Source organism: Trachypithecus francoisi, unplaced genomic scaffold (genome assembly GCF_009764315.1).
Source record: "Trachypithecus francoisi isolate TF-2019V2 unplaced genomic scaffold, Tfra_2.0 Lachesis_group20, whole genome shotgun sequence".
NCBI classification, from domain to species: domain Eukaryota; kingdom Metazoa; phylum Chordata; class Mammalia; order Primates; family Cercopithecidae; genus Trachypithecus; species Trachypithecus francoisi.
In genome coordinates, this window is record NW_022681466.1 from 48617185 (window position 1) to 48643555 (window position 26371).

General features: G+C 47.1%; 1 protein-coding gene across 7 annotated transcripts; it reads right to left on the reverse strand.

Moving 5' to 3' along the window:
- Positions 1–401: 401 nt before the first annotated feature.
- On the reverse strand, positions 402–24764 carry SPACA3 (sperm acrosome associated 3). Of its 7 annotated transcripts, XR_004430774.1 has the most exons (7): positions 5244–5383; positions 2570–2872; positions 1543–1580; positions 1339–1441; positions 1129–1216; positions 754–832; positions 551–565 (listed from the first exon to the last, which is right to left on the reverse strand). XR_004430774.1 is itself a non-coding variant. In XM_033184217.1 (6 exons), the coding sequence occupies exons 3-6, from the start codon at positions 2703–2705 to the stop codon at positions 499–501; spliced, it is 441 nt and encodes a 146-aa protein (XP_033040108.1). In that variant the 5' UTR covers positions 2706–2872; positions 20922–21039; positions 24647–24764; the 3' UTR covers positions 402–498. The 7 variants fall into 7 exon arrangements, 5 of the variants coding, with proteins under 5 accessions (XP_033040108.1, XP_033040105.1, XP_033040107.1 ...); XM_033184217.1 differs by lacking the exons at positions 1129–1216; positions 1543–1580; positions 5244–5383 and adding exons at positions 20922–21039; positions 24647–24764 and having other exon boundaries at positions 402–565; positions 1283–1441; XM_033184214.1 differs by lacking the exons at positions 1129–1216; positions 1543–1580; positions 5244–5383 and adding exons at positions 3040–3101; positions 6290–6438 and having other exon boundaries at positions 402–565; positions 1283–1441.
- Positions 24765–26371: the final 1607 nt, after the last annotated feature.

A 26371-nucleotide genomic window follows, 5' to 3' on the forward strand; every position in this document is an offset into this window, starting at 1 on the left:
CACAGGACACCCAGTTAAGTTTAAATTTTGGATAAACGTCAAATAGTTTTAATATAAGTATGTTCCCATGCAATATTTTGGACATGCTTAAAGTTATTTGTTGTATATCCAAAGTTCAAATTAAACCGGGGCATCCTGTTTTTGTTGTTTGTTATGTATTTGTTTTGTTAAATCTGGCCACCCTAGACCCAAACTCTGCCAGGTGTGGTGGACAAAAAATGAACCGGTGCCCCCCCAAATACCTGCCCCGAGGCCACCAGAAATGGAGGTAAGCCTCTGGTGCTGAACTTTCTGGAGTCCACTTGAAGCACAGCCCAGGCGGACAGGTGAGGTGAGGGAACACGGAGGTGCTCTGGCTCTGACAAGGCACCTGCAGACACACTGAGAGCTGAGAGCCACAATCACATTCAACCATCCTTTATTTGCTGGCTTGTCTTCCCAAGCCTGGGTCAGGAACCAAACCACATTCCCAACCTGCTGTGTGTGGTTCCGTCCATCCTAGAAGTCACAGCCATCCACCCAGTCAGTGAGGTCTTTGCCCTGGCAGTGATGTCTCCAGGCCTCCCTGAGGATGGAGAACAAGGAAGAGGAGAGATCACATCAGCTGCAGTTGCCAGTCACTGCCCAGAGAAGAACAGGAAGGAGAGTGTGGGCTCTAAACCAGAAGTGAGGAAGGAAAGGGGTTTGTTCCCTGCTGCTGCCCACCAGTTCTAACCAAACCACTGCGGCAGGGCTGCAACCCAAGTTACTTACCAGTAACCCAGACCCTGAGGCTCTTGGGTGATCTTCATGGCACAGATAACAGTATCCTTGAGATTAGGATTCAACAAATCTGGGGTGATAGGCAGAGAAACACAATGAGGGAGCAGGAGACATCCAGAGTGTGTGTGTGTGTGTGTGTGCGCGCGCGCACGTGCGTGTGCGTGTGTGTGTCTGTCTCTCTCTATGTATATATATACACGCACACACACTCCACTCCCCTAAATCCAAGCCTGTCTCAACCACTCTGGAAGCACAGGTTCCACCCTATCCCTCTCCTGCTCCATCAGAAACAATCCTCTCTCCACTCCTATAGCTCTAAGGCAGTCTCCTGTCTGGGACCCCAGTTCAGACTGATAGAAGACCTACCCTCATCCCTTGTCCTATCTCCCTCTCCTCCGTGGGCCCAGCCAGATGTGGGGGAACCCTCTCTCAGAGATGCGGGGAGCAAACGAAACTGGGAAGGAAACAAAAGCTAATGCAGGGCCTGACTCCCGCCAGCCCTGGGCCCAGGCCCAGCTACCTGAGCAGTACATTCGGCACACGTTGGGGGCATTCGGGGTGAGGTTTCTGCACCACCTCCGGCTGCTGATCTGGAAGATTCCGTTGTTGGTGCTTCCATCAGCCTCGTGGTCCACAGCAGCTGCGTTGAAACCACTTGTGAAATAAGCAAGGCAGACCCCTGCATAGGGCAGAGCACAGGCCTGGGGGTCAGAGAGTTACGGCCACCCCAGGCCAGAGTACTCACTGCACAGGTCCCACGCTGGCTCCACCGAGCCTCACCTGCCTGATCAAGGTGATTGGGGCAGGTGTCTTCCCACCTGCTTTGCAAATGAATCAATCAATCGAGGCTTAGAGGTGCACAGTGACTCACACAGGGTCCCATCGGCCACCAAATAGCAGGAATTGGGGCTGACCTCAGGCCTCTTGACTTTTAGCCCAGCAATCTTCCCACTTTCTCATTGTTCAGCATGTAGTAGGGGCCAGTAAATTTGTTAAATTAATCTACAAGCGCTAACTCTTTTTTTTTTTTTTTTTTTGAGACAGAGTCTCACTCTGTTGCCCAGGCTGGAGTGTAGTGGCATGATCTCAGCTCACTGCAACCTCCGCCTCCTGAGTTCAAGTGATTCTCCTGTCTCAGCATCCCAAGTAGCTGGGATTATAGATACCTGTCACCATGCCCAGCTAATTTTTGTATTCTTAGTAGAGACGGGGGTTTCACCATGTCGGCCTGGCTGATCTCGAACTCCTGACCTCAGGTGATCCACCTGCCTCAGCCTCCCAAAGTGCTGGGATTACAGGCCTGAGCCACCGCGCCCCGCCTACAAGTGCTAAATCTTTAGTGACAAGATTAGGAAGACCCAGGTGGAATCTACAGAGGGCACCGGACCTGTTGGAAAGATGGGCCCCAGTGTGACTTCCCTTCCCACGTGGCCATCTAAAACTGCCACCAGCTTGAAAAGTTTGGCATGACTGCTCTGTTGTTTGTCTTTTCCAATTTCAGAAGGAATGTCTAATCCTAGTGGCCACGGTTAAGTTTAGGGGACTGAGCTGCTTGTTTCCTTTGACCCTGACTTTAGCAGCAGGGGAAAATGAAGGAGTGAGTCCAATTTTGGTTGCCTGCTGCCTGCCTACTGCATGTTTAACTCAGTGCCGGCTGTTCTCTACCTGCCATCTCAAATCATCTTCGGTTTACAGAAGGGCTCTATAAGCTCCCGAAGCCGCAGCCCTTGAATGAGAAGGAAAGAGGGAGGGAAGGAGGGAGAGAGGTATGGGGAAGCCAGGGCCAGCCAGGGAGAGGGGTTCTCACAGTCAGCCAGGCTGTATCCCCGGTATCCGTCCAGCCCGAAGTCCTGTAGCACTCTGGCCAGTTCACAGCGACTGTAGACCTTGGCCTCACTGGAGGGTAGCAGGCAGCTGAGCAGAGAGACCAGGGCCAACAACATGATCGCAGCTGGGCACCACCGCCTTCCGAGAGCCCTGCTCCTGGCTTCTATGCCGGTGGTAGAGGTGGAGCCACCACTCTGGCTCAGAGCTGAGCTTTGGGATGACCCACAGCTCACCAGCCTCGGTGGTCCACTCACAGGAGAAGAAACAGGGTTTGTGTGTACCCCTGGAAAAGGGGAGAGGAGAGAAGGGGTGGGCAGAAGGCCAGGCTCCTGCAGCAGGAATCAGCCCCCTTGCATCCCTGATCAGCATCAGCCCTGCCCCCAAGACCAGCCCCTCTCCTTCCCCATCCTGCCTCACACCACCCCAGTCCGAACCAGGAAGAAAACTGACCTATTGTGAACTCCATATTACATGTTACACATTATTTAGTCCTGAGGCACAAGAGTTTACAACTAGGAAGGGGAAAAGTTTGGATGAAGACAAAGTTCTATAAATCCAAAGCCCCACTGAGCAGATGCTCCCGGAGGGGATGGCCAGGCAGTGTCATACCATGTTCACGGGCCCCTCAGCCCAGTTGTCAAGGGACAGCCCTTCTGACACTGACCCTCCATCTCCAGATCTTAACTAAAACAAAGTCTCCCCCAGAACACTGCTCCCCTATAACCCGCTCAAGGGGAAGCTGTTCTTTCTCCACACACAAGGCCCCAAGATGTCCCAAGAGTCTCCTCCACCCCACCACCCCTTCTAAACCATAACCTGGGAAAAGCCCTTCTCCCTGGAAGGCCAGCCTGCCTGTCTGGTTTGACCTCCATGCCCTCTCATCATTGGCTGTGTGTGGCCAGTCCCCCAAATCATGGAGGACATTAGCATCTGGGTGTCACAGCCTTAGGGCTCCTTCATCTCCCCAGACCTAGTCCCCTCTGGCTCCACTGTGTCTCAACCAGTCCCTCCCCTGCCCTGTCATCCCTGCTTCTTGTCCTCACCCGCATTTCCCACCTCTGTGAGCTCCTATCCCACTGCCCACCACCTCTGACAAGCCTTCCCATGCCTCTCTTGAGCTCTGCACCTCCACACCTGCTCTCCACCTTCACAGAGTCAAAAAGTGAAAGAGTTGTACAAACTCTTGTTTGTGCCAATGGGTATCCCTGGTCTCCAACCTCCACAGGACCTTGAATGCCACCGAGGATGACAGTGGTTGAGGGCGTGGCTTTGCAGCAAGGCTCAGGTTGGAAGGCCCCCTCTGCTCCTTGCTCCATCTCTGACTTTGGGCCCTCCCTGAGCCTTGTTTCTTCCTCTATAAAATGAGGACGTGAGTAACACCTGCCTCATACGATTGTTGGAAAAATAAATGAGAAAAGGCGTGGGCACAGCTTAGCTCTTGACACTAAAAATAAGTGAATTGTTGTTTCTGTTATGAACTACAACTAGCATTGGTGCATGCGCTTGTCTCTGCTCAGATTTCTCTCTCCTATTTCCCTCACAGGAAATGAAAACCCTCGGTATTGTCCTTGAGCACACCATACTGTCCTACCCCTTGGTTCCCAGAACATGATCTTGTCTCCCGATGCACTAAGAAAAGCAAGGTGCTCACTTGTGGAATTTCTTCCTCTTTCTGCCTTAGCCTCACTCACTTGCAAACTCATCAGTAGCCTCCTCGCCCTCATCTGCACCCCATCATTGTTTGGGTGCGGGGCCTCCACCCCCATGCAGGCCCACCTTCCTTCCCTCCAAGCTCTAGATTTGTCCTTCTCGTCTCCAAGTCTTGCTCCATCCATTGTCCCTCCTCTCCCAGTGCGCCAGCACCGTTCCCCTCCTGCTCCTCCTTCCCCTGCTCCTAGAGACTTGCTCAGTCTCCAGCTTCGAAATGCCTTCCCTCAAGTCTCATGCTGACTGGTACTCCCCTGTCTCTTTCCCCCTCCTCTCACCCAAACTCCTGGGGAAAATTATCACTTTCTCCCCTTGCATTTGTTTTCCAACCTGGTGAATTGCCCTCCCCGCCACCACCACACGCTGAAACTGCTCTGCAGGTCCAAGGAGGCCCCGTCGGCTCTGTCTTTTGGGAGCTCTCAGCCGCACTCATGCTGTCCGCCACCCGCTGTTGAAAGGCTTGCCTCTCCTAGTTTCCACGATGCTCCCCTCTCCCAGGTTTCCTCCTCCCTCTCTGGCTGACTCTCCTCCTTATCCTCTGTGGAATCCACTTCTGCCCGGGCCGTAAACACTGATATGCTTTCCAGGCCTTCCTGCCTTGAGCCCTCTTCTCTTCCACTTTGAGGAAACCCTCTGGGCAGCCCTGCTGTCAGCCACCGCCTGTAGGCTGGCGACCCCTGTGGCATCTTCCCCAAGACCTCAGAGGCAACTACTGGCTGGACACTTCCACTTGAATTCCTTCAGGCACCTCAAACTCAGCACATCTAAACAGAACCACTGTTCCCATCAGTGCCTGCTTCTGCCTTACAACTTTCCTTATGTGCTTTAAAACATGACGGGCCACCCACTTACCCAAACCAGAAATATGGATGTCATTCTTCACTCCTTCCCCATGACATCTTTCACCCAGTCCTAACCAAACAGTCCCAATGTCCTGTGGATTCTACCTTCCCTCTCAGAGCACCGTCCTTTCCTAGGGTCACACTGGGTTCCTTCATGGTCTTCTTGTACCATGTCTTGACCACTCTTCCAAGCTATTCTATACACGTCCATTGGAACAAATTTGTTCAATGAAAAGCCCAGCCCTGTGACACCTTGGATGGCTCCCACTGTTACTGCCCCTTCGAGGTCCATGCGGCCCTTCACGACCCTTCACGGCCCAGCCCTGCAGCCCACTCCCTCACTCATACTTTATGTTCCAGCAATTGTTCTCTCACAATGACCTTACTATCTAGAACATTCACCCTCTCCTTTCCTCTACATGGTTAACTCTGACTCATACGTGAAGGGTCTCATCAGACGGGGTTCCCCAGTGAGAGTCTCAGGGCAGGTCACCGCCCCCCACACTCTCACACGCCCCATCTTCCACCTCCTCTGTCACACCAGGCTGGAATAGATGTCAGTCTTTCCCACCGCAAAGTTAACTTCTGAAGAACGGCAGCCGGTTTTATTTATCTGCAGAGTTGCTGGCATGGAGTAGCCGCTCAGGGGCTGCTTCTGAAATTCAAGTCCACAAAAGGCGTGGCCACAGGGATATGAGTCCTTCTCCTCTCCGCGAGGGGAGTGAGAGGGAGGAGGTGACCAACCTGGTGGAGTTCGTCAAGTCTTTGAGCACCGTGCCAGGCCTTTCCCAGAGCTTTTCTAACTTAATCTCATCCAATCCTCTCAACAATCGAAAGGAGTGGGATTAATATCCCTAAGTTGTAAAGGAGGAAACCAAATTGTCTGCTACACAGGGACTATTTTTTGTGGAAAAGTGACTTAAAAGCAATTCCATCCTGACCATTTCACAGCAGCTCCAGAGTTTCTCTCTCTCTCTTTCTCTTTCTCTCTCTCTCTCTCTCTCTCTCTCTCTCTCTCTCTATCAGCTGGTCAGTCTTCCAGGCCAGGACACCCCCATCCTAACCACAAGCTTGTTTTTCTCCACCCGTCTCTGGCCAGACCAACCCAGTGCCCTGTTAACAGCCCCAGGAAGAAGGGAAAGGGGGCTCACTGATCAGGAGTGCTCCCCACAGAGCTGAGACCACGGTGACAATGGCAGCAGCAGCAGTGGCCCAAAACCCTGCTGCAGCTCAGGATGCCCCCCACAACTTCACCAGGGCCCCAGGCACCCAGTGTTAAGAGAACAATGGGGAAGGCAGGCTCCAGGTCAACCGAGGGCCTTCTAGAACTCCAGCTCTGTGAGCTCATCTTCCACAAACAGCTCCGCCTGGAGCTTTGACTAGCGCACCTGAGCCCTTCAACTCAGGGCCCAGAGGCAGAGCAGGGGTATCTAATCCCAGCCCCCTGCACCTCTCTACCCCATCCCCCCCAAACACACACACGCACACACACAAGCACACACACACACACACACTACATTGAAGGATGACACTTCCTCTCCTAACAGATCTTTCAGATGATTTCCCAGGGACAGTGAGGGACACCAGGGATGGTGATGCATGTGCAGGGATGGTGGTGGGTGCCCGGAGATAGTGGTGAACATGCAGTGGTGAATATGCCCAGGGACAGTAGTAGGTGCCCAGGGATGGTAGCAGGTGTGCAAGGACAGTGGTGGGTGTGCAAGGACAGTAGTAGGTGCCAAGAGATTGTGGTGTGTGCAGGGACAGTAGTGGGTGCACATGGGCAATGGTGGGTGCCCAGGGATGGTGATGGATGTGCAGGGATGGTGGGTGTTCAGGGACAGTGGTGGATGTCTAGGGATGGTGGTGAATGTGCAGGGATGCTGATGGATGTGCCGGGATGGTGTTAGTGGGTGCCCAGGGATGGTGGTAGATGTTCAGGGATGGCAGTGGATCCCCAGAGGCAGAGGTGAGTGTGCAGGGATGGTGGTCCCAGTGTGCAGGAACGGTGCCCAAGGATAGTGGTAGATTCCCAGAGATGGTGGTGTGTGCCCAAGGATCGTGGTGGATGTGGAGGGATGGTGCTGCGTGTCCAGGGATGGTGGTGGGTGCCTAGGGATTGTGGTGGTTGCCCACTGCTTTTCCAGGCTGCCCATCTCACCATGGAGCTCCTTTGAGTGCCAGAAAGTTCTTCCTTAATGCTGAGTTACAAACCACCCCCTTCTCCACCTGGATAATGGCCATTCAGTGTGGACAAGTGCAGGGCAAAGGTTACACTACTGACCCTAAAACTTAAAGGGCAGAGAAGTGGAAAGAAAGGGCATGAGGTGCCCATGTCTGTGCCTCAGAGGGGCCCAGGCTTGGAGGCCGTGCAGCAGAGTACAGGCTTTGGGGTCAGGCTGACCAGGGCTGAACACAGGCGCTAGTGACTTCCAGCTGGATGACCTAAAGAAAGTGAACTCACTCTCTGTTTCCTCGATTCTCAAGTGGGCATGACAATACCAACTTCACAGGGTACTAGGAAGGCTCCATGAAACAGCAACAAAATGCTTAGTATCCCAGGTGCTCAATAAATAATAGTAATTACTACTGAGTGCAGAGCACAGCCATGAAAGTGTCTAGTTGCACCATGTCCACCCTATCTGCCTGGGCCCCACCCCAGGACAACCAAGTTAAAATTGAGGGTTGGCCCAGCATCAGCACCAGTGTTTTTCTTTTTTTTTTTCTTTTTTTTTACTGAGGTAAGAACACTTAGCAGGAGACCTGCCCTCTTAATGTATAGTTAATGTGCAATCCATTATTGTTGACTGTACAGGACACTGCTGCACAGCAGATCTCTTGAGCTCATTCATCTTGCCTGACCGGATTTTCCTTTTTTTTTTTCTTTTTTTTGAGATGGAGTTCCACTCTTTTGCCAAGGCTGGAGTGAAGTGGCATGATCTCGGCTCACTGCAACCTCTGCCCCCTGAGTTCAAGCGATTCTCCTGCCTCAGCCTCTCAAATAGCTGGGATTACAGATGCACGCTACCACACCGGCTAATTTTTGTATTTTTAGTAGAGACAGGGTTTCAACCTGTTGGCCAGGCTGGTCTCCAACTCCTGACCTCAGGTGATCCACCCTCCTCAGCCTCCCAAAGTGCTGGGATTACAGGTGTGAGCCACTGCACCCAGCCACCTGACTGGATCGTTAATGCTCATTGATTAGTAACTCCCTGTTTTGTCCTCCTGCCAGCCCCTGGTGACCACCATTCCTCTCTTTGATTCTATGAATTATTTCCTTTTCTGGAACTGGCATATTTCACTTCGCATATTGTCCTCAAAGCCCATCCATATTATTGCATATTTCAGGATTTTCTTCTTTTTTACCCGTGATTATTATTCCACTTTGTGTGTATATCACATTTTCTTTATCCATTAATCTATGTGTGTTAGTTTATTATGCATTGCTATAAAGGAACATCTGAGGCTGGGGAACTTATAAAGAAAATAAGTTTATTTGGCTCACAGTTCTGCAGGCTCTACAGGAAATATGGTACCAGCATCTGCTGGGCTTCGGGGGAGGCCTCAAGAAGGTTTTACTCATGAGTAAAGGTGAAGGTGAAGGGGGAGCAAGCATGTCACATGGCAGGAGAGGGAGCAAGAGAGAGGGGAGGAGATGCCAGTTTCTTTTAAACAACCAGCTCTTGCATGAACTAATAGAATGAGAGCTCACTCATTACCACGAGGCCAGCACCAAGCCATTTGTGAGGGATCCACCACCATGACCCAAACACCTCCTAACAGGACCCACCTCCAACACTGGAGATCACATCTCAACATGAGATTTGGAGGAGACACATGTCCAAACCATATCACTGTGGATGGACACACGTTTCCACCTCTTGGCTTTTGTGAACAATGCTGCAGTGAACCTGTGATGTTGTTTGGCTCTGTGTCCCCACCCAAATCTCAACTTGAATTGCAATCCCCATGTGTCAAGGGAGGAAGTTGTAATTCCCACATATCAAGTGAGGGAGGAAGATTGGATCATGGAAGGTTTTCCCCCATGCTGGTCTCATGATAGTGAGTGAGTTCTCATGAGATCTAATGGTTTTCTAAGCATCTGACATTTCCACTGCTTGCACTTCTCTCACCTGCCACCATGTAAAATATGCCTGTTTCCCCTTCTGCCATGATTGTAAGTTTCCTGAGCCACCCCCACCAGCCATGTGGAACTGTGAGTTAATTAAATCTCTTTCCTTTATAAATTACCCAGTATCAGGTATTTCTTTATAGCAGTGTGAAAATGGACTAATACAGTAAATTGGTACCAATATATTGGGGCACTGCTATAAAGATAACTTGAAAATGTGGAAGCAATTTTGGAACTGAGTAACAGGCAGAGGTTGGAACAGGTTGAAGGGCTCAGAAGAAGACAGAAAGATGTGGGAAAGTTTGGAACTTCCTAAAGATTTGTTGAATGGTTTTGGCCACATTGCTGATAGTGATATGGACAATGAAGCCCAGGCTCAGGTGGTCACAGATAGAGATGAGGAACTTATTGGGAACTGGAGCAAAGGTCACTCTTGCTAGGCTTTAGCAAAGAGACTGGTGGCATTTTGACCTACCCTGGAGATCTGTGGAACTTTGAATTTGAGAGGGATGACTTAGGGTGTCTGGCAGAAGAAATTTCTAAGCAGCCAAGCATTCAAGATGTGACCTGGGTGCTCTTTTTTTTTTTTTTTTTTTTGAGACGGAGTCTCGCTCTGCCGCCCAGGCTGGAGTGCAGTGGCCGGATCTCAGCTCACTGCAAGCTCCGCCTCCCAGGTTCACGCCATTCTCCTGCCTCAGCCTCCCGAGTAGCTGGGACTACAGGCACCCGCCACGTCGCCCGGCTAGTTTTTTGTATTTTTAGTAGAGACGGGGTTTCACCATGTTAGCCAGGATGGTCTCGATCTCCTGACCTCGTGATCCGCCCGTCTCGGCCTCCCAAAGTGCTGGGATTACAGGCTTGAGCCACCGCGCCCGGCCGACCTGGGTGCTCTTAAAAGCATTTAGTTATACGCATTCACAAAGAGATGGTTTAGAATTGGAACTTATGTTTAAAAGGGAAGCAGAGCATAAAGTTTGGAAAATTTGCAGCCTGACCATGTGGTAGGAAAGAAAAACCCACTTTCTGGGGAAGAATTCAAATGGGCTACAGAAATTTGCGTAAGTAACCAGGAACCAAATGTTAGTAGCCAAGACAATGGGAAAAATGTCTCCAAGGCATGTTAGAGATCTTCAAGCCAGCTCCTCCCATCATAGGCCTGGAGTCCTAGGAGGAAAAAATAATTTTATGAGCCAGGCCCAGGGCCCTGCTGCTTTATGCAGCCTTGGCACTTGGTGCCCTGCATCCCAGCCACTCCAACTCCAGCCAGAGCTAAAAGGGGCCATGAATTCTGAGGGTGCAAACTCCAAGCCTTGTTGGCTTCCACATGGTGTTGGGCCTGCAGGTGCACAAAAGTCAAGAATTGAGATTTGGGAACCTCCACTACATTTCAGAGGACGTATGAAAACACCTGGATGTGCAGGCAGAAGCCTGTTGTAGGGGCAGAGCCCTCATGGAGAACCTCTGCTAGGGCAGTGCAGAAGGCAAATGTGGGGTTAGAGCCCCCACACAGAGTCCCCACTGGGGCACTACCTAGTGGATCTGTGAGAAGAGGTTCACTGTTCTCCAGACCCCAGAATGGTAGATCCACCGACAGCTTGCACTGTGCAACTAGAAAAGCCACAGCCCCTCAGTGCCAGCCGGTGAAAGCAGCTGGGAGGGAGGCTGTACCCTGCAAAACCACAGGGGCAGAGCTGCCCAAGACCGTGGGATCCCACCTCTTGCATCAGCATGACCTTGATGTAACACATAAAGTCAAAGGAGATTTTGGAGCTTTGAGATTTAATGACTGCCCAGCCGGGTTTTGGACTTGCATAAGGCCTATAGCCCATTTGTTTTGGCCAATTTCTCCCATTTGGAATGGAAACTTTTACCCAATGCCTGTACCCCCATTGTATTTACTGTTTTAGCCCATTTTCACACTGCTATAAAGAAATACCTGAGACTGGGTAATCTATAAAGGAACAAGGTTTAATTAACTCAAGTTCTGCGTGGCTGTGTAGGCCTCAGGAAATTTACCATCATGGTGAATTGGGAAGTTGGCAAATCTTATATGGCAGCAGGCAAGAAAAGTGCAAGCAGGGGAAATGCCAGATGCTTAGAAAACCATTAGATCTCATGAGAACTCTGGCTGGGCATGGTGGCTCATGCTTGTAATCCCAGCACTTTAGGAGGCCAAGGCAGGTGGGTCACTTGGGACCAGGAGCTTGAGACCAGCCTGGGCAACATGGCAAAACCCCGTCTCTACTAAAAACACAAAAAAATTAAGTGTGGTGGCGTGCACCTCTAATCCCAGCTACTCAGTAGGCTGAGGTAGCAGAATCTCTTGAACTGGGGAGGCAGAGGTTGCAGAAAGCTAAGATCGTGCCACTGCACTCCAGCCTGACTTGGTCTCAAAAAAACAAAACAAAACAAAATCTCATGAGAACTCACTATCACGAGAACAGCATGGGGAAGACTGCCCCCCCACCATGATCCAATCACCTCCCTCCCTCCCTCAACACACGGGGATTATAGATCCCTCCCTCAACACGTGGGTATTAAAATTCTAGATGAGATTTGAGTGGGGACACAGAGCCAAACCATATCAACATGGGAGTGCCAATATCTCTTGGAGATCATGATTTCAATTATTTTGGATAAATACCAAAAGCAGGATTGCCGGATCACATGGTAATTCTATTTTTAATTTTTTGAGGAATCTCCATACTGTTTTTCTTTTTCTTTTTTTTTTTTTTTTTTTGAGATGGAGTCGTATTCTGTTGCCAAGGCTGGAGTGCAGTGATGTGATCTTGGCTCACTGCAACCTCCGCCTCCTGGGTTCATGCAATTCTCTGCCTCAGCCTCCCGAGTAGCTGGGATTACAGGCACCCACCACCATGCCTGGCTCATTTTTGCATTTTTAGTAGAGACGGGGTTTCACTATCTTGGCCAGGCTGGTCTTCAACTCCTGACCTTTTGATCCACCCGCCTCAGACTCCCAAAATGCTAGGATTACAGGCATGAGCCACCGCACCCAGCCTCCATACTGTTTTTTGTAACAGCAGCACCATTTTGTATTCACACCCATAGTGCACAAGGGTTCCAATTCTTTCACACCCTCACCACCACACTTGTCTTAGTTTTATTTGAATAATAGCCATCCTGACAGGTATGAGGTGATGCTTCATTGTGGTTTAGTTTTGCATTTCCCTGGTGATTAGCTATACTGAGCATTTTTTCAAACACTGGTTGGCTATTTGTATGTCTTCTTTCAAGAAATGTCTATTTGGCATCAATATGTCTTTAAAGTTTCCCAGATGACTCTCACATGCAGCCAGGCTTCAGGTTTTATTGGAGGTGGAGGAGGGGAGAGCTTTGTACTTGAGTTAGAAACCCCAATTCAATTTCTTGCTCTGCCCCAACTGGCTAACTCGTCTTGGAAAGTTAGCCTCCACTTCCTCATCATTGAAATGGAGTCATTACCCTGCCCCGCCCACTGTAAGCTTGAGCACTGTACTTCATCTCCCCAAACCATGTTTCCCTCCCCTGTAAAATGGAAATAATAACCATCCCTCCCTCTTAGATTGGTGGTGAATCTCAAGGGTCTCAATGCATGAAGATGCTTACCACTTGGAGCAGTACATTTTAGCTATTGTTTTTATTGCCTGGCCCTTGGTGGTGATTCTGTCTGGTCGAGTTTTGGGGGTTTTACTGCATCCGCCTGCTTTTACTATTTTATTGCTTCTTTTTATTGAGTAATCTTTCAGTTTATTTTATTTTATTGTATGTTTTGTTATTTCCCAGTCGACGTTCACTTTTAAATGGGGAATAAGAAACAGAAGCTCAAAAGGAACGGTTATGAGGGCAGACGAGGCCCCAGTTGGAGATCAACAGGCCTTTATTTCCCTGCGGAGCTCTGCACAAGTGTTTCCTACCCCCAAAGTGAGCCCAGATTCTTGACCACATCCCAGAAGAGATACTCCTCTGCTCTCTCCAAGTTTAAGTTCTCAATCAGTCTCTCTTACATGCCTTATCCTCAGGCCTGGCAACACTTTAGAAAAACTACTGACCCCTGGGTCCCATCTCAGGCCATTTACACCAAAATCTCTGGGGGTAGAACCCAGGCATCTGTATGTTTGTAATGTTCCCAAGTGATTCCAAAGTGCAGCCAGAGCTCAGAGCCACTTCCAACCAAACTCTTACAGTTCCCCAAATGTGTGATGACATTTTGCATCCATGTCTTGTATGGGATCATATATTCATGTATGTCAAAATTGCTCTTTCTAACCCAACTCCCTGGCTAGAATCTAGTCCTTCTTAGAGCACTGTCAAAGCTTGACATCTCCCTCTGGACTCCTTGGGCTGACTTAGACAGGATCCAGTGGTACATTCTTGTACAGTGTCCAGTGCTAACTTATAATCTCAGCATATCCCACATGCTCTCAGTTCTTCTTTCTCTATCATTCCCACCAGACTAGCAGATGCCTGATTTGTGTCTCTCATGTCTATTTTCCCAGCATCAAGAGCAAAGATTTTTAGATGCTGGGTGAGTAAATAAATGAAGAAATGAATGAAAATCACCTAGTTAGTTGATTCAGAAGAAACTTAGCCCAGAAGACTTGGTCAGAAGAGTCCTCAGGCTGGCCACAAGGAACGTGCCAGGGTCAGTGTAGGCAAAGAGAGAATGGGTCCTCCTCTGGCTAAGCAGAGAGAGCCTAAAGTCCATAGATCAAGATTCTCACCTGATTCACCCTGCTCTTTTCATCAGTGGGCACAGTACATGGGGGTAGTCACGTGGCATTGTTGGCAGGAGGACTGCGGTGTGTAAAGCCACTTATTCCTACACTAGTCTTACACCACTGTATTCCTTTAGTGTTGTGTCTCCTTTATTATTCTATCTTATCCTGTGTAATGGTTAATTTTATGTGTCCACTTGACTGGGTCACAGGATATTTGGTTAAACATTTTACTAGGTGTTTCTATTCTGGGTGCTTTAGATGAGATGAACATTTTAATTAGTAGACTGGATTGCCCTCCCTAAGGTGGGTGGGCCACATCTAATCTGTTGAAGTCCTGAATAGAAGAAAAGACTCGCCTTTCCCAAGTTAAGAGAGAATTCCTCTTGCCTGCCTGCCTGCCTGCCTTACAACTAAGACATCACCTTTTTTTCCTGCCTCCAGTCTCAAACTGGAACATTTGGCTCTTCCTGGGTCTTGAGTCTGCCAGCCTTCAGACTGGAACTACAATATCAGCTCTCTTTGGTCTCCAGTTTGCCCTCTCACTCTGCAGATCTTGGGATTTGTCTCCATAATTGCGTAAGTCAATTCCTTATAATACATTTCCCTTGGCCAGGTGCTGTGGCTCCCACCTGTAATCCCAGCACCTTGGGAGGCCAAGGCAGGAGAATTGCTTGAGGTTAGGAGTTTGAGACCAGCCTGGGCAACAAAGCAAGACCCCCATCTCTACAAAAGTAAAAAATAAAAAATTAGCTGGGCACAGTGGCATGTGCTGTAGTCCCAGCTACTGAGGATGCTGAAGCAGGAGGATCCCTGGGCCTAGGAGTTCAAGGCTGCAGTAAGCTATGATGGTGCCACTGCACTCTGGCCTGGGTAACAAAGCAAGATCCTGTTTCAAGAACAAAAATTAAAAATTAAAAATATATTAAAAACATATATATAGAGATTGATAAGTAGGTACATAGATAATAGATAGATAGATAGATAGACACATAGATACATAGAATGATATGGTTTGGCTGTGTCCCCACCCAAATCTCATGTTGAACTGTAGTTCCCATGATCCCCACTTGTTGTGGGAGGGACCCAGTGGGAGGTAATAGAATCATGAGGGTGGACTTTTCCCATGCTGTTTTCATGATAGTGAATAAGTCTCATAAGATCTGATGGTTTTATAATGGGCAGGTCCCCTGGACATGCTCTCTGCTCTCTTGACTGCTGCCATGTAAGATGTGACTTTGCTCCTCCTTCACCTTTTGCCATGATTGTGAGGCCTCCCCAGCCATGTGGAACCATGAGTCCATTAAACCTCTTTTTCCTTATAAATTATCCAGTCTCAGGTATTTCTTCCTAGCAGTATGAAAATGGCTGGGCATGGTGGCTCACGCCTGTAATCCCAGCACTTTGGGAGGTCGAGGTGGGTGGATCACCTGAGGTCAGGAGTTCAAGACCATCCTGATCAACATGGAGAAACCCCATCTCTACTAAAAAATACAAAAATTAGCCAGGTATGGTGGTGCATGCCTGTAATCCCACCTACTCTGGAGGCTGAGGCAGAAGAATCACTTGAAACTGGGAAGTGGAGGTTGTGGTGAGTCGAGATTGCACCATTGTACTCCAACCTGGGCAACAAGAGTGAAACTGTCTCAAAAAAGAAAGAGAGAAAGAGAGAAAGAGAGAAAGAGAAAGAAAGAAAGAGAAAGAAAGAAAGAAAGAAAGAAAGAAAGAAAGAAAGAAAGAAAGAAAAGAAAGAGAAAAGAAGAGAAAAGGGACTAACACAGTAAATTGGTACTGCTAGAGTAGGGTACAACTATAAAGATACTCAAAAATGTAGCAGCAACTTTGGAACTGGTTAACAGGCAGAGGTTGAAACAGTCTGGAGGGCTCAGAAGAAGACAGGAAGATGTGGGAAAGTTTGGAGTTTCCTAGAGACTTGGAGGGCTCAGAAGACAGGAAGATGTAGGAAAGTTTGGAGCTTCCTAGAGACTTGTTGAATGGTTTTGACCAAAATGCAGGTAGTGATATGGACAATAAATGAAGTCTATACTGAGGTGGTGTCAGATGGAGATGAAGAACTTGTTGGGAACTGGAGTAAAGGTGATTTTTGCTGTTTTTGCAAAGAGGCTGGCAGCATTTTGCCCCCACCCTAGAGATCTGTGGAACTTTGAACTTGAGAGAGATGATTTAGTGTATCTGGCAGAAAAAATTCCAAGCAGCAAAGCATTCAAAAGGAAGCAGAGCATAAAAGTTGGGAAAATTTGCAGCCTTACAATGCAATAGAAAAGAAAACCCCATTTTCTGGGGAGAAATTCAAGCCAGCTACAGAAATTTGCATAAGTAATGAGGATCCAAATGTGAATCACCAAGACAATGGGGAAAATGTCTCCAGGGCATGTCAGAGACCTACACAGCAGCCCCTTCCATCACAGGCCAGAAGGCCTAGGAGGAAAAAATGGTTTTCTGGGTCAGGGCCCTCCTGCTGTGTGCAGCCTCAAGACCTGGTACCCTGCATCACAACAACTCCTGCTGTGGCTAAAAGGGGCCAAAGTACAGCTCAGGCCATGGCTTCGGTGTGTACAAGCCTCAAGCCTTGGCAGCTTCCACATGGTGTCAGTCCTACAGTTGCACAGAAGGCAAGAATTAAGGTTTGGGAACCTCCATCTAGATTTCAGAGGATGTATGGAAATGCCTGGATGTCCAGGCAGAGGTTTGCTTCAGGAGCAGAGTCCTCATGGAGAACCTCTGCTAGGGCATTGCAGAAGGGAAATATGGGGTTAGAGCCCCCACACAGAGTCCCTACTGTTGGAACTATGTCTGTTGGAACTATGAGAAGAGGGTCACTGTCCTCCAGACCCCAGAATGGTAAATCCACCAACAGCTTGCAACATGAACCTCGAAAAGTTGCAGACACTCAACGCTAGCCTGTGAAAGCAGCCAGGAGTGTGGGGCTGCCCTCCAAAGCCACTGGGACAGAGCTGCCCAAGACCATGGGAACCCACCTCTTGCATCAGCCTGTCCTGGATATGAGACAGGGAGTCAAAGGAAAGTATTTTGGAGCTTTAAGGTTTGACTTCCCAACTGGATTTTGGACTGGCATGGGGCCTGTAGCCTCTATATTTTGGCCAATTTCTCCCATTTGGAATGGGTGTCTTTACCCAGTCTGTACCCCCATTGTATTTAGGAAGTAACTAACTTGCTTTTGATTGTACAGGCTCATAGGCAAAAGGGACTTGTCTCGGATTAGACTTTGGACTGTGAACTTTTGAGTTAATGCTGAATGAGTTAAGACTTTGAGGGACTGTTGGGAAGTCATGATTGGCTTTGAATGTGAGGACATGAAATTTGGGTGGGGCCAAGGGCTGAATGATATGGTTTGGCTGTGTCCCTACCCAAATCTCATCTTGAATTCTAGCTCCCATAATCCCCACATGTCATGGGAAAGACGAAGTGGGAGGTAATTGAATCATGGAGGCAGGTTTTTCCCATGCTATTCTCATGATGGTGAATAAGTCTCATGAGATTTGATGGTTTTATAAAGGGCAGTTCCCCTGCACACGCTCTCTTGCCTGCTGCCATGTAAGACAAGAGTTTGCTCTTCCTTCGCCTTCCACTCTGATTGTGAGGCTTCCCCAGCCATCTGGAACTGTGAGTCCATTAAACCTCTTTCTCTTTATAATTACCCAGTCTCAGGTATTTCTTCATAGTAGCATGAAAATGGATACATAGATAGATACATAGATAGATAGATATCCTATTGGTTCTGCTTCTCTGGAAAACTCTAACTTATATACAACTCATGTGAAGTTGGTAGAAAATTATTGGTTAGATAGATAGATGAATAGATAGACAGACAGATATCCTATTCTGTTTCTCTGGAGAAGCCCCACTTATATACCACTCATGTGAAGCTGATAGAAATTACTTAACAGTTGCCAAGATCCTCAATTCATGTGAATTTCCTTCCTGGACCTGGTGCCACTATAGGCTGACATTCTTCCTTTCCCTCTTGTGAGTTGTGGCTTCTATAGTCTGGGGCAGTGGGCTGTGAGAGCAGCAGACCTGGGGGGAGTCCTGATTTTACAGAACCTACCAGTTCTGTGAGCTTGGTGCATTAATTAACTTTGCTGACCCTCAGTATCCTCCCTGTAAAATGAAGAGAACTGCCACCCCAGGAAGGTGTGGAGGGGATTCATGAGACAACATGCAAAACATTTCACACAGTACCTGATACCAAGTAGACACTCAATAAAAGATTGCTTATATTATTATTTTAGGGGTGAGGAAACAAAGAAACTATGCTTTTGAGAACTACACTTGAATTGTCAAAAAAGCCTCTGAGTAAGGACCTAAAGGATATTGCGAAGTTAAAACAGCATGAGCTTGTTTTAACTGATCAGAGGTCTTTTCCTCATACAAGTTTGTGCTATCTTGGCTTTCGCTGTAGTAGCAAGATCTCTGAATAAGCAGGGAATTACTCTTCTTGCATTCATCTTCTTGGACTTACATCCTAGGGATTTTCTCTCAAGGAAACTGATATCACCTTAAAAAAAATCAATCTTGGAAAAAGTGCTTGTTCATCCCTTTGATACTCCTCATTCCCATCCCGATCTTCTTCTGAGTTCAGAGCTGGTTCTTCCATACCTGTTCCCGCCACTCTGGTTGATGCCTTCTTCGTATCTTACCTGGGACTGCAGTCATTTCTTAACTGGCCTCTCTACATCACAGGACTCTTTCTAAATGACAGGGCTGAATGCACCATTCCCCATTTCTATACCTTTCAGTGGGGCTCTGTCACTTGCAGAACTGGGCCAGCCCACTCGGTCAGAAGCCCAGATGGACCTCCACGGTTTGCCCTCTTCACCTGGCAGCCTCACCTCCCAACCCCTGGGCCCTGGCAGTTCCAAACAACCAGCTCTTCCCAAGACATATCTGTCTAAAAGTTCTTCCTCATTTGGCAACAGATAACTTTGTCTCATCCTTCAAAATCAACCCGGTGTCACAACTTTTGCAGAAGGAGCTAATTCAATGCTCTCTGCCTCTTGAACACCCTCCCCTCTCACCTATTTTCTTGCCGCTACACCTTGAGCTTATTCCTATCATAGAATTACCACATTACACTATAATTTATAATGTACGTGACTATGATCCTGTCTGTGAGCTCTTCCAGAGCTAGGAGTACGTTACATTTATCTCTGTATTTCCTTGACTTATTAATGGGTAAGGCACACAGAAGGCACTGAAGAGATGTTAAGCAAATACATTTAAAAATGCACAGGTTGGGGATGGAAGAAGATGAATGTAACTGTAAAGGGGTAGTACAAGGGAGAGCTTCCTGGTAATGGCATAGTTCTGTATTTGGATTGGAGTGGTTGGTATACAAATCTACACATGAGGCCGGGCAGAGTGGCTCATGCCTATTAATCCCAGCACTTTGGGAGGCTGGGACGGGCAAATCACTTGAGGTCAGGAGTTCGAGACCAACCTGGCTAACATGGTGAAACCCCATCCCTACTAAAAATATAAAAATTAGCCATGCGTGGTGCTGTACACCTGTAGTCCCAGCTACTTGGGAGGCCAAGGTGGGAGTAATCACTTGAACCCGGGAGGCAGAGGTTGCAGTGAGCAGAGATCCCACCACTGCACTCCAACATGGGCGATGGAGCGAGACTCTGTCAAAAAAAAAAAGGAAAAGAAAAAGTTTCTTAGAAAGGAAAAACACACATAAAAGCTAGTTTTACTGTTCTGACTAATCTAATAAAATAATTGGAAGTAAGGGGCTGTCAAAGTCTAATTTAATATTATTTAAAATTGGTTAGAAGTGAATGATTACAACAGAAACATAACCCAAGTGTGCTTCAACATGTGGCTGTTTTAATCTCGTTTGAGTTGATGTTTAAAAAGAAAAAAGAAAAAGAAGAAAAGGAAAAAAAAAGTGGTTGTTTTAGAATGATAACAAGTTTCTGCTCTGAAGACCTTTCCACCAATGCCTAAGTGCTTCGGGCCATGAGTAGAGTGAATTAGGACAGTGTTGCTGTGGGTGCTGAACAAGCTCAGCAATGATGAAACACCTGAGAGAAACATACAGCTGCACTTATGGGATCTGATCACATAGAGGCTGAATGGGTGGAAGAAAACTGCTGGGCTGACCCACAACTCTGCGAAAATCTAAAACTCTGAGTCTGTGTCCATAGCAACTTGGAACCCGTGAAAAGCTACAGGTGCTAAAAAGTGAGGTTTTGAGTAGATTGACACCTTCAAAAGCTAAAGGCCTCTAGAAATCCAGAGCCTCTAAAACCCTGAAATTCCTAGCAACCAGGTTGGGCTAACAACCTAACAACTTCAAGAGCCTAGATCTGTAAGAGCTTAGGGCCCCTAGAAACTGATGTCTCTAATAACTTGGGGCCTTTGAGAAACATGAAGCTTTTAATAAATTGAAAATCTGAATAACCTGGGGCTTTTAACAACCCAAGACCTATAATAAACTGGAACTCTTAGCAACTTGGGTTGCCTAGCAACCTGGGGGCTCTAATTATCAGAGACTCCTAGCAACCAGAGAGATTGTACAACCTGAGGGCCCTGTACACATCCAACCCTGGACCCAGTCCGCCTCTCACTCTTGCAGTAGCTGCCGCTGGATCTTGAGAAGCAGTGTGATCTAAGAGACAGAGCTGGAATTGGAAACCAAAGATGCATGCTTAGCGTTCTGATTTTGCCACTTACTAATCATATATCCTGTGGCCTAAGCTCCCTGACCATCACTTTCCTAACATATGAGAAAAGGCTGGGCACAGTAGCTCATGCCTGTAATCCTAGTACTTTAAGAGGCCAAGGTGGAAGGATTGCTTGAGGCCAGGAGTTCAACATCAACCCGGGCAACATAGAGAGACACTGTCTCTACAAAAAAAAAAAAAAGTAACCAGGTGTAATGGCATATACCTGGAGTCCCAGATATGCAGGAGGCTAAGGCGGGAGGATTTCTCAAGCCCAGGAGTCTGAGGCTGCAATGGGCTATGATCACACCAGTACACTCTAGCCGGGGCAACAAAGCAAGACCCTGTCTCAAAAAACAAAACAAACAATCCAGTTATTAACATTTTAGTGGCTAAATAGTCATTTGCATTAGCCTACTTCCTGTGAATAAAAGAGGTTAATCTGGATTCTAAAAATATACATTGTCCTTCATTGGGCTCAATAAAACTGTCATTTTGCATTAAAATAAATACGCCCTGTAAACACCGTTATTTGCCCCATTTGGTTCTCAAGGTTGCGAGTGTGGGAAGGCGGAGTGAACACCAGGAAGATGCTCATCCCTGGTGCAGTCCAATGTGAGGCCACAGACCCCCAAGGGGAAAGTGAAGACCTCCTGGACTCACAGGAAGTAAGGGCCAGAGCAGGGACCAGATCTACCTTTCCAGAACGTAACTGTGTACTCACACTACTCTTGCCATTGACAGAGAGGGCATAAAAGAAGCCCTCTGACATTATTGCTCATGGGCGTGGAGTTGAGAGACACTAAGCCTGGGTATTCTATGGGGCTTCTTATGGTGTGTGGAAGGGGAATCACATGCGGCTCTATGGGTGTGTTCAACCCTCGGAACTTCTATGCCTCTCTCTGCAAAATGGGGAAAATGAAATGCATCTTTCAAAGGATCTGGTGTTCATGCTATCTTCCCTCTGACACATTCCCTACTACTCTTTGGGAGCTCCTCTCTCCTCGCTGAAATCCCGGGCCCCAGCAGAGCTCTCTCACGGTGCTGGAGGGTTGAGTGAGGAGGAAAGACATTATCCACTTCGCACCCAAAAGCAATTTCTCTCCCAAACTACAAGGAAAGAGTTGAGCTCCAGTTTCATGCTGTTCGATGGGCCCAAAGGAGTATCTTTTTTTTTTTTTTTTTTTCTATTTAGACAGAGTCTCACTCCATTTTCTGGGCTGGAGCAATCTCAGCTCACTGCAACCTCTGCCTCCAGTGTTCTAGGGATCCTCCCACCTTAGCCTCCCAAGTAGCTGGGATCATGCCCGGCTAATTTTCTTTTTTTCTTTTCTTTTTTTTTTTTTTTTTTTGGTGTCTTAGTAGAGATGGAGTTTCACCATGTTGCCCAGGTTGGTCTCAAACTCCTGAGCTCAAGCAATCTACCCGCGTTGGCCTCCCAAAGTGCTAGGATTACAGGCATGAGCCACTGCACTCGGCCTTAAAGAAAGATCTTACATAGTAATGATTTTCCACTGGAGATGGTTTCGCCCTCCAGAGGATGCATGGCAATGCCTGAAGACATTTTTGGTTACCACAACTAAGGGAGGGGGATTGCTACTGGCATTTGGTGAGAAAAAGTCAAGGATGCAGCATCCTACAAAGCACAGGACTGCTGCCCACAATAAATCAGCCCAAATGTCAGTCATGGCAAGGTCAAAACATCCTGATAGACAGCATAGAGCAGTCTAGGTCTGGATCCTTCTCTGTTCCTAGTTTCCATGTGATCTTAGACAGGCTGTCTCATTTCTCTAGGCCATAGTCAGTTCCCTGACCTGTAAAATAAGACAATTTGATTTGATTGTGAGAAACACACATTCACCCGTCCAAACCCAAAGAATGGACTTGGAGACACGAAGAACAGCGGGAGCGAGACTTTTAATGGTGGTCTTGCAAGATCAGGTGTCTGGTAGGCAGGCACACCCAGGGCAGTTACAATAGGTAATTTATCTCCTAGCAATCAAGTCCCTCCCCCAGTTCCTCATCAGTCGAGTACCATGGTGTTACAATCTTCCTGGATATCGCCTAAGTTTCATTATCCCTCTTATAAGGTTATACCCTGGGTCCAGTTCCCCACTTAATAGTTACTCTTGCTGAGGGCTTGTACTGAAAATTTGACCCATTTGACCCAGGCATTCACATCTCTGTAAACTGTCTCAATTTCTATGATTTGCCTTAAATACTTTATCTCAATTATTTTTACCCTTTTAGGGTCATTATTTGGTGGCCCAAAGTGTTTATTAGGGTCTGAGGTTGCAGTAGTCCCAGGCAAATGGGAGGTTGAGTTCTTGATTAGTTTGAGAGCAAATCACCCTAGGGGGTCTTTCCCTGTGATGCCTGCTCCTAACTTATACACATAAGACACTACTTTTGGTTCTTGGTCTAGAACAGCTGGATTGTCAATGGTGATGAGTATAGGATAGCATTCTAAATTCTGACAGTTATTTGATGGGGAATCCTTGGTCAGAGGTAGTTTATTCTTCAAGGGTCTCCAGCTCAGAGTTACCCACCCCAGGTTTACTGTCCAACACTCAAATTGGGTAGTACACCATACTTCATCCCAGCTGGGGCAGGGCGATGCCCTACTGTAACCTGCATTTGGCTCAGGGTGAAGATATTTATTCACCTGTGAGAGCTGTCTCTAATTTTCCAAATTCCCACAAGGTAAGACCTGGCAGGCATTAAATCTTATAGTTTGGGGTGCTACCATCTGGGTTATATTAATTACCAACCTGATTGGGTAGGGAAGAGTCCCCTGCCAGTTTCCATTTTGACCTTCTGCTCCTTGTGTGGTAGCCCATCCCAGCCATATTAACTTCCAGAAATGGGGCCAGCCCATGTTTTCTTTTAAGATTTTTCTCAGAGTTGACTTTAAGGGTTCCTCAGGTGACCCATGCACTTTTCACTGGGGTTTTTTTTCCCCTCCCTTCTGGGGTCACTTTTACCAGTCCCTTGACTCAAGTATACTGAGTTCACCCCCTTCAGCTGTTTGCACAGCCGTCTCAGTGCTCAGGAGCACTTGATGGGGCCTTCCCAGCTTGGGTGCAGCTTGTCTTCTTTCCAAGTCTTAATCAGCACCAAGTCACCAGGCTGGAAATGGTAAACCACAAACTCAAGAGGCAGAGTTTGAGTCAGAAGTCCAGGATGACAGGGTAGAGGATATGGCCAGTATATAATATCTTAAGAACTGATCCTTGGCTTCCATAGTAGGGAGATATGTAGTTCTGCCCAAATATGGGAGCCCATAAAATAACTAATAGGGAGACAATCCCAAGTCTTTTCTTGGGGCTGTCCTAATCCTAAGGAGTGTTATTGGAAAACATTTGGTCCAAGGCATTTTAGTTTCTAAGATTAGCTTGGTGATACACTTTTTGGGTGTTTGATTCATTCTTTCTACCTTTCCAGAGAAAGGGGGATGCCAAAGGGTGTGATAATCCCATCGAATTTGTCAACCTTCAATAATTCCCCTTAACACCCTTGAGGTAAAGTGGCTCCCATTGTCTGAAGCAGTATTTTCCACCAGGCCAAATCTAGGTACAATTGTTCTAATATTATTTTGACCACATTTCTGGTGGTGGCTGTTGGAAAGGGAAAGACTTCCACCCAGCCAGAAAGGTGATCTACAATCACCAGTAAATACTTTAGTCTTCCTACTTAGGGCATTTCTGTGATATCTACTTAGATGCTTTGAAATGGTCTTAGTCTGGGAGGTCTTCCTCCCTTGTCCTGTTTTCTCATTACCTTTTTGTTTATCCTTTGACAAGTTACAAAACTTGCACATACTTGTTTAGTGAGGGTATAAATCCCTAAACACCCATAATTCCTAAGTATTGCATTACACAGAGCCTGGGATCCCCAGTGACTCCTTTTGCATAATACAGACATTATTTATCTTATTAGGGGTTTAGTCACACTGGCTCTCTCACACTGTCCACCTTTTTCTCTGCTGTCTGCTTTGGCTCTGCGGCTCCTGCCACCCCCACATCTGCAGCTGCACTCCCTGGCCTGTAAGGCCAGCTTTTAGTTACAAAGTTAACCTTTAAAAGGCCTTTCTCTGCTGGTTCCTCCAGATTTAATCTGAAGTATTTTCTCATCTGATTTCTGAGCCTCTGCAGGAATGCAGAGGGAGTTTCCTCTTTTTCTTGTTGAATCTCGAATGTTTTTGAGACATTTTGTGTCCTAGGAGTGGACTCTTTGACCTCTTATAATTATTTGTTCCTCCATTTGGGCCCAGTCCCTGGGATCATTATTATCCCATTCAGGATTGACATTTGGAAATTTTTGTTTGGCTGGCAAGACCCCTTGCCCAGGAGGGTGCTGCCTCTCCCAGATGGTCATGACTGCTCTCCTAATCATTCCCCTTTCTTCTGCTGTGAATAGTGTATTTATAATGGAATTTTAGCCCAGGTGTAAAAGCTGGGTCCTAGGATTTGGTCCAACTGGTCTGCTAAACTGAGGGGATCTTCTAGGAGTGGTTTCATTTCCTTCTAGAAATTTCTAACTTCAGTACCTGTAAGAGGAGCATTTACAAAGCCAATCTCTCCATGTCCCATGGGAACTTCCCTAAGAGGGAACATGCTAGATGCCTGCTGTGTGGAAGGGATAGGGGAGTTTTCAATATCCTCTTACACTGTTTTTTTGTTTGTTTGTTTGTTATTTTTTTATTATACTTTAAGTTCTAGGGCACACGTGCACAATGTGCAGGTTTGTTACATATGTAGACATGTGCCATGTTGGTGTGTTGCACCCATTAACTCATCGTTTACATTAGGTATATCTCCTAACGCTATCCTTCCCCCTTCTCCCCACCCCACGACAGGCCCCAGTGTGTGATGTTCCCCACTCTGTGTCCAAGTGTTCTCATTGTTCAATTCCCACCTATGAGTGAGAACATGTGGTGTTTGGTTTTCTATCCTTGCAATAGTTTGCCCAGAATTATGGTTTCCAGCTTCATCCATGTCCCTACAAAGGACGCAAACTCATCCTTTTTTATGGCTGCATAGTATTCCATGGTGTATATGTGCCACATTTTCTTAATCCAGTCTATCATTGATGAACATTTGGGTTGGTTCCAAGTCTTTGCTATTGTGAATAGTGCTGCAATAAACATACGTGTGCATGTGTCTTTATAGCAGCATGATTTATAATCCTTTGGGTATATACCCAGTAATGGGATGGCTGGGTCAAATGGTATTTCTAGTTCTAGATCCTTGAGGAATCTCCACACTGTCTTCCACAATGGTTGAACTAATCTACAGTCCCACCAATGGTGTGAAAGTGTTCCTATTTCTCCACATCCTCTCCAGCAGCTGTTGTTTCCTGACTTTTTAATGATCAGCATTCTAACTGTTGTGAGATGGTATCTCATTTTGGTTTTGATTTGCATTTCCCTGATGGCCAGTGATGATGAGCATTTTTTCATGTGTCTGTTGGCTGCATAAATGTCTTCTTTTGAGAAGTGTCTCTTCATATTATTTGCCCTCTTTTTGATGGGGTTGATTTTTTCTTGTAAATCTAATTGAGTTCTTTGTAGATTCTGGATATTAGCCCTTTGTCAGATGGATAGATTGTAAAAATTTTCTCCCATTCTGTAGGTTGCCTGTTCACTCTGATGGTAGTTTCTTTTGCTGTGCAGAA

Excerpts from the sequence above, each read along its gene's own strand:
- SPACA3 (XM_033184212.1), bottom strand. The coding sequence starts at position 5,349 with ATGGACGTGTATAGAATAGCTTGGAAGAGTGGTCAAGACATGGTACAA. Across the intron at positions 2,873-5,243 it reads ACGGTGCTCTGAGAGGGAAG|GGGTACACACAAACCCTGTT; the intron begins GTAGAATCCACA and ends CCCCTTTTCCAG. Across the intron at positions 1,442-2,569 it reads GGGATACAGCCTGGCTGACT|GGGTCTGCCTTGCTTATTTC; the intron begins GTGAGAACCCCT and ends TGCCCTATGCAG.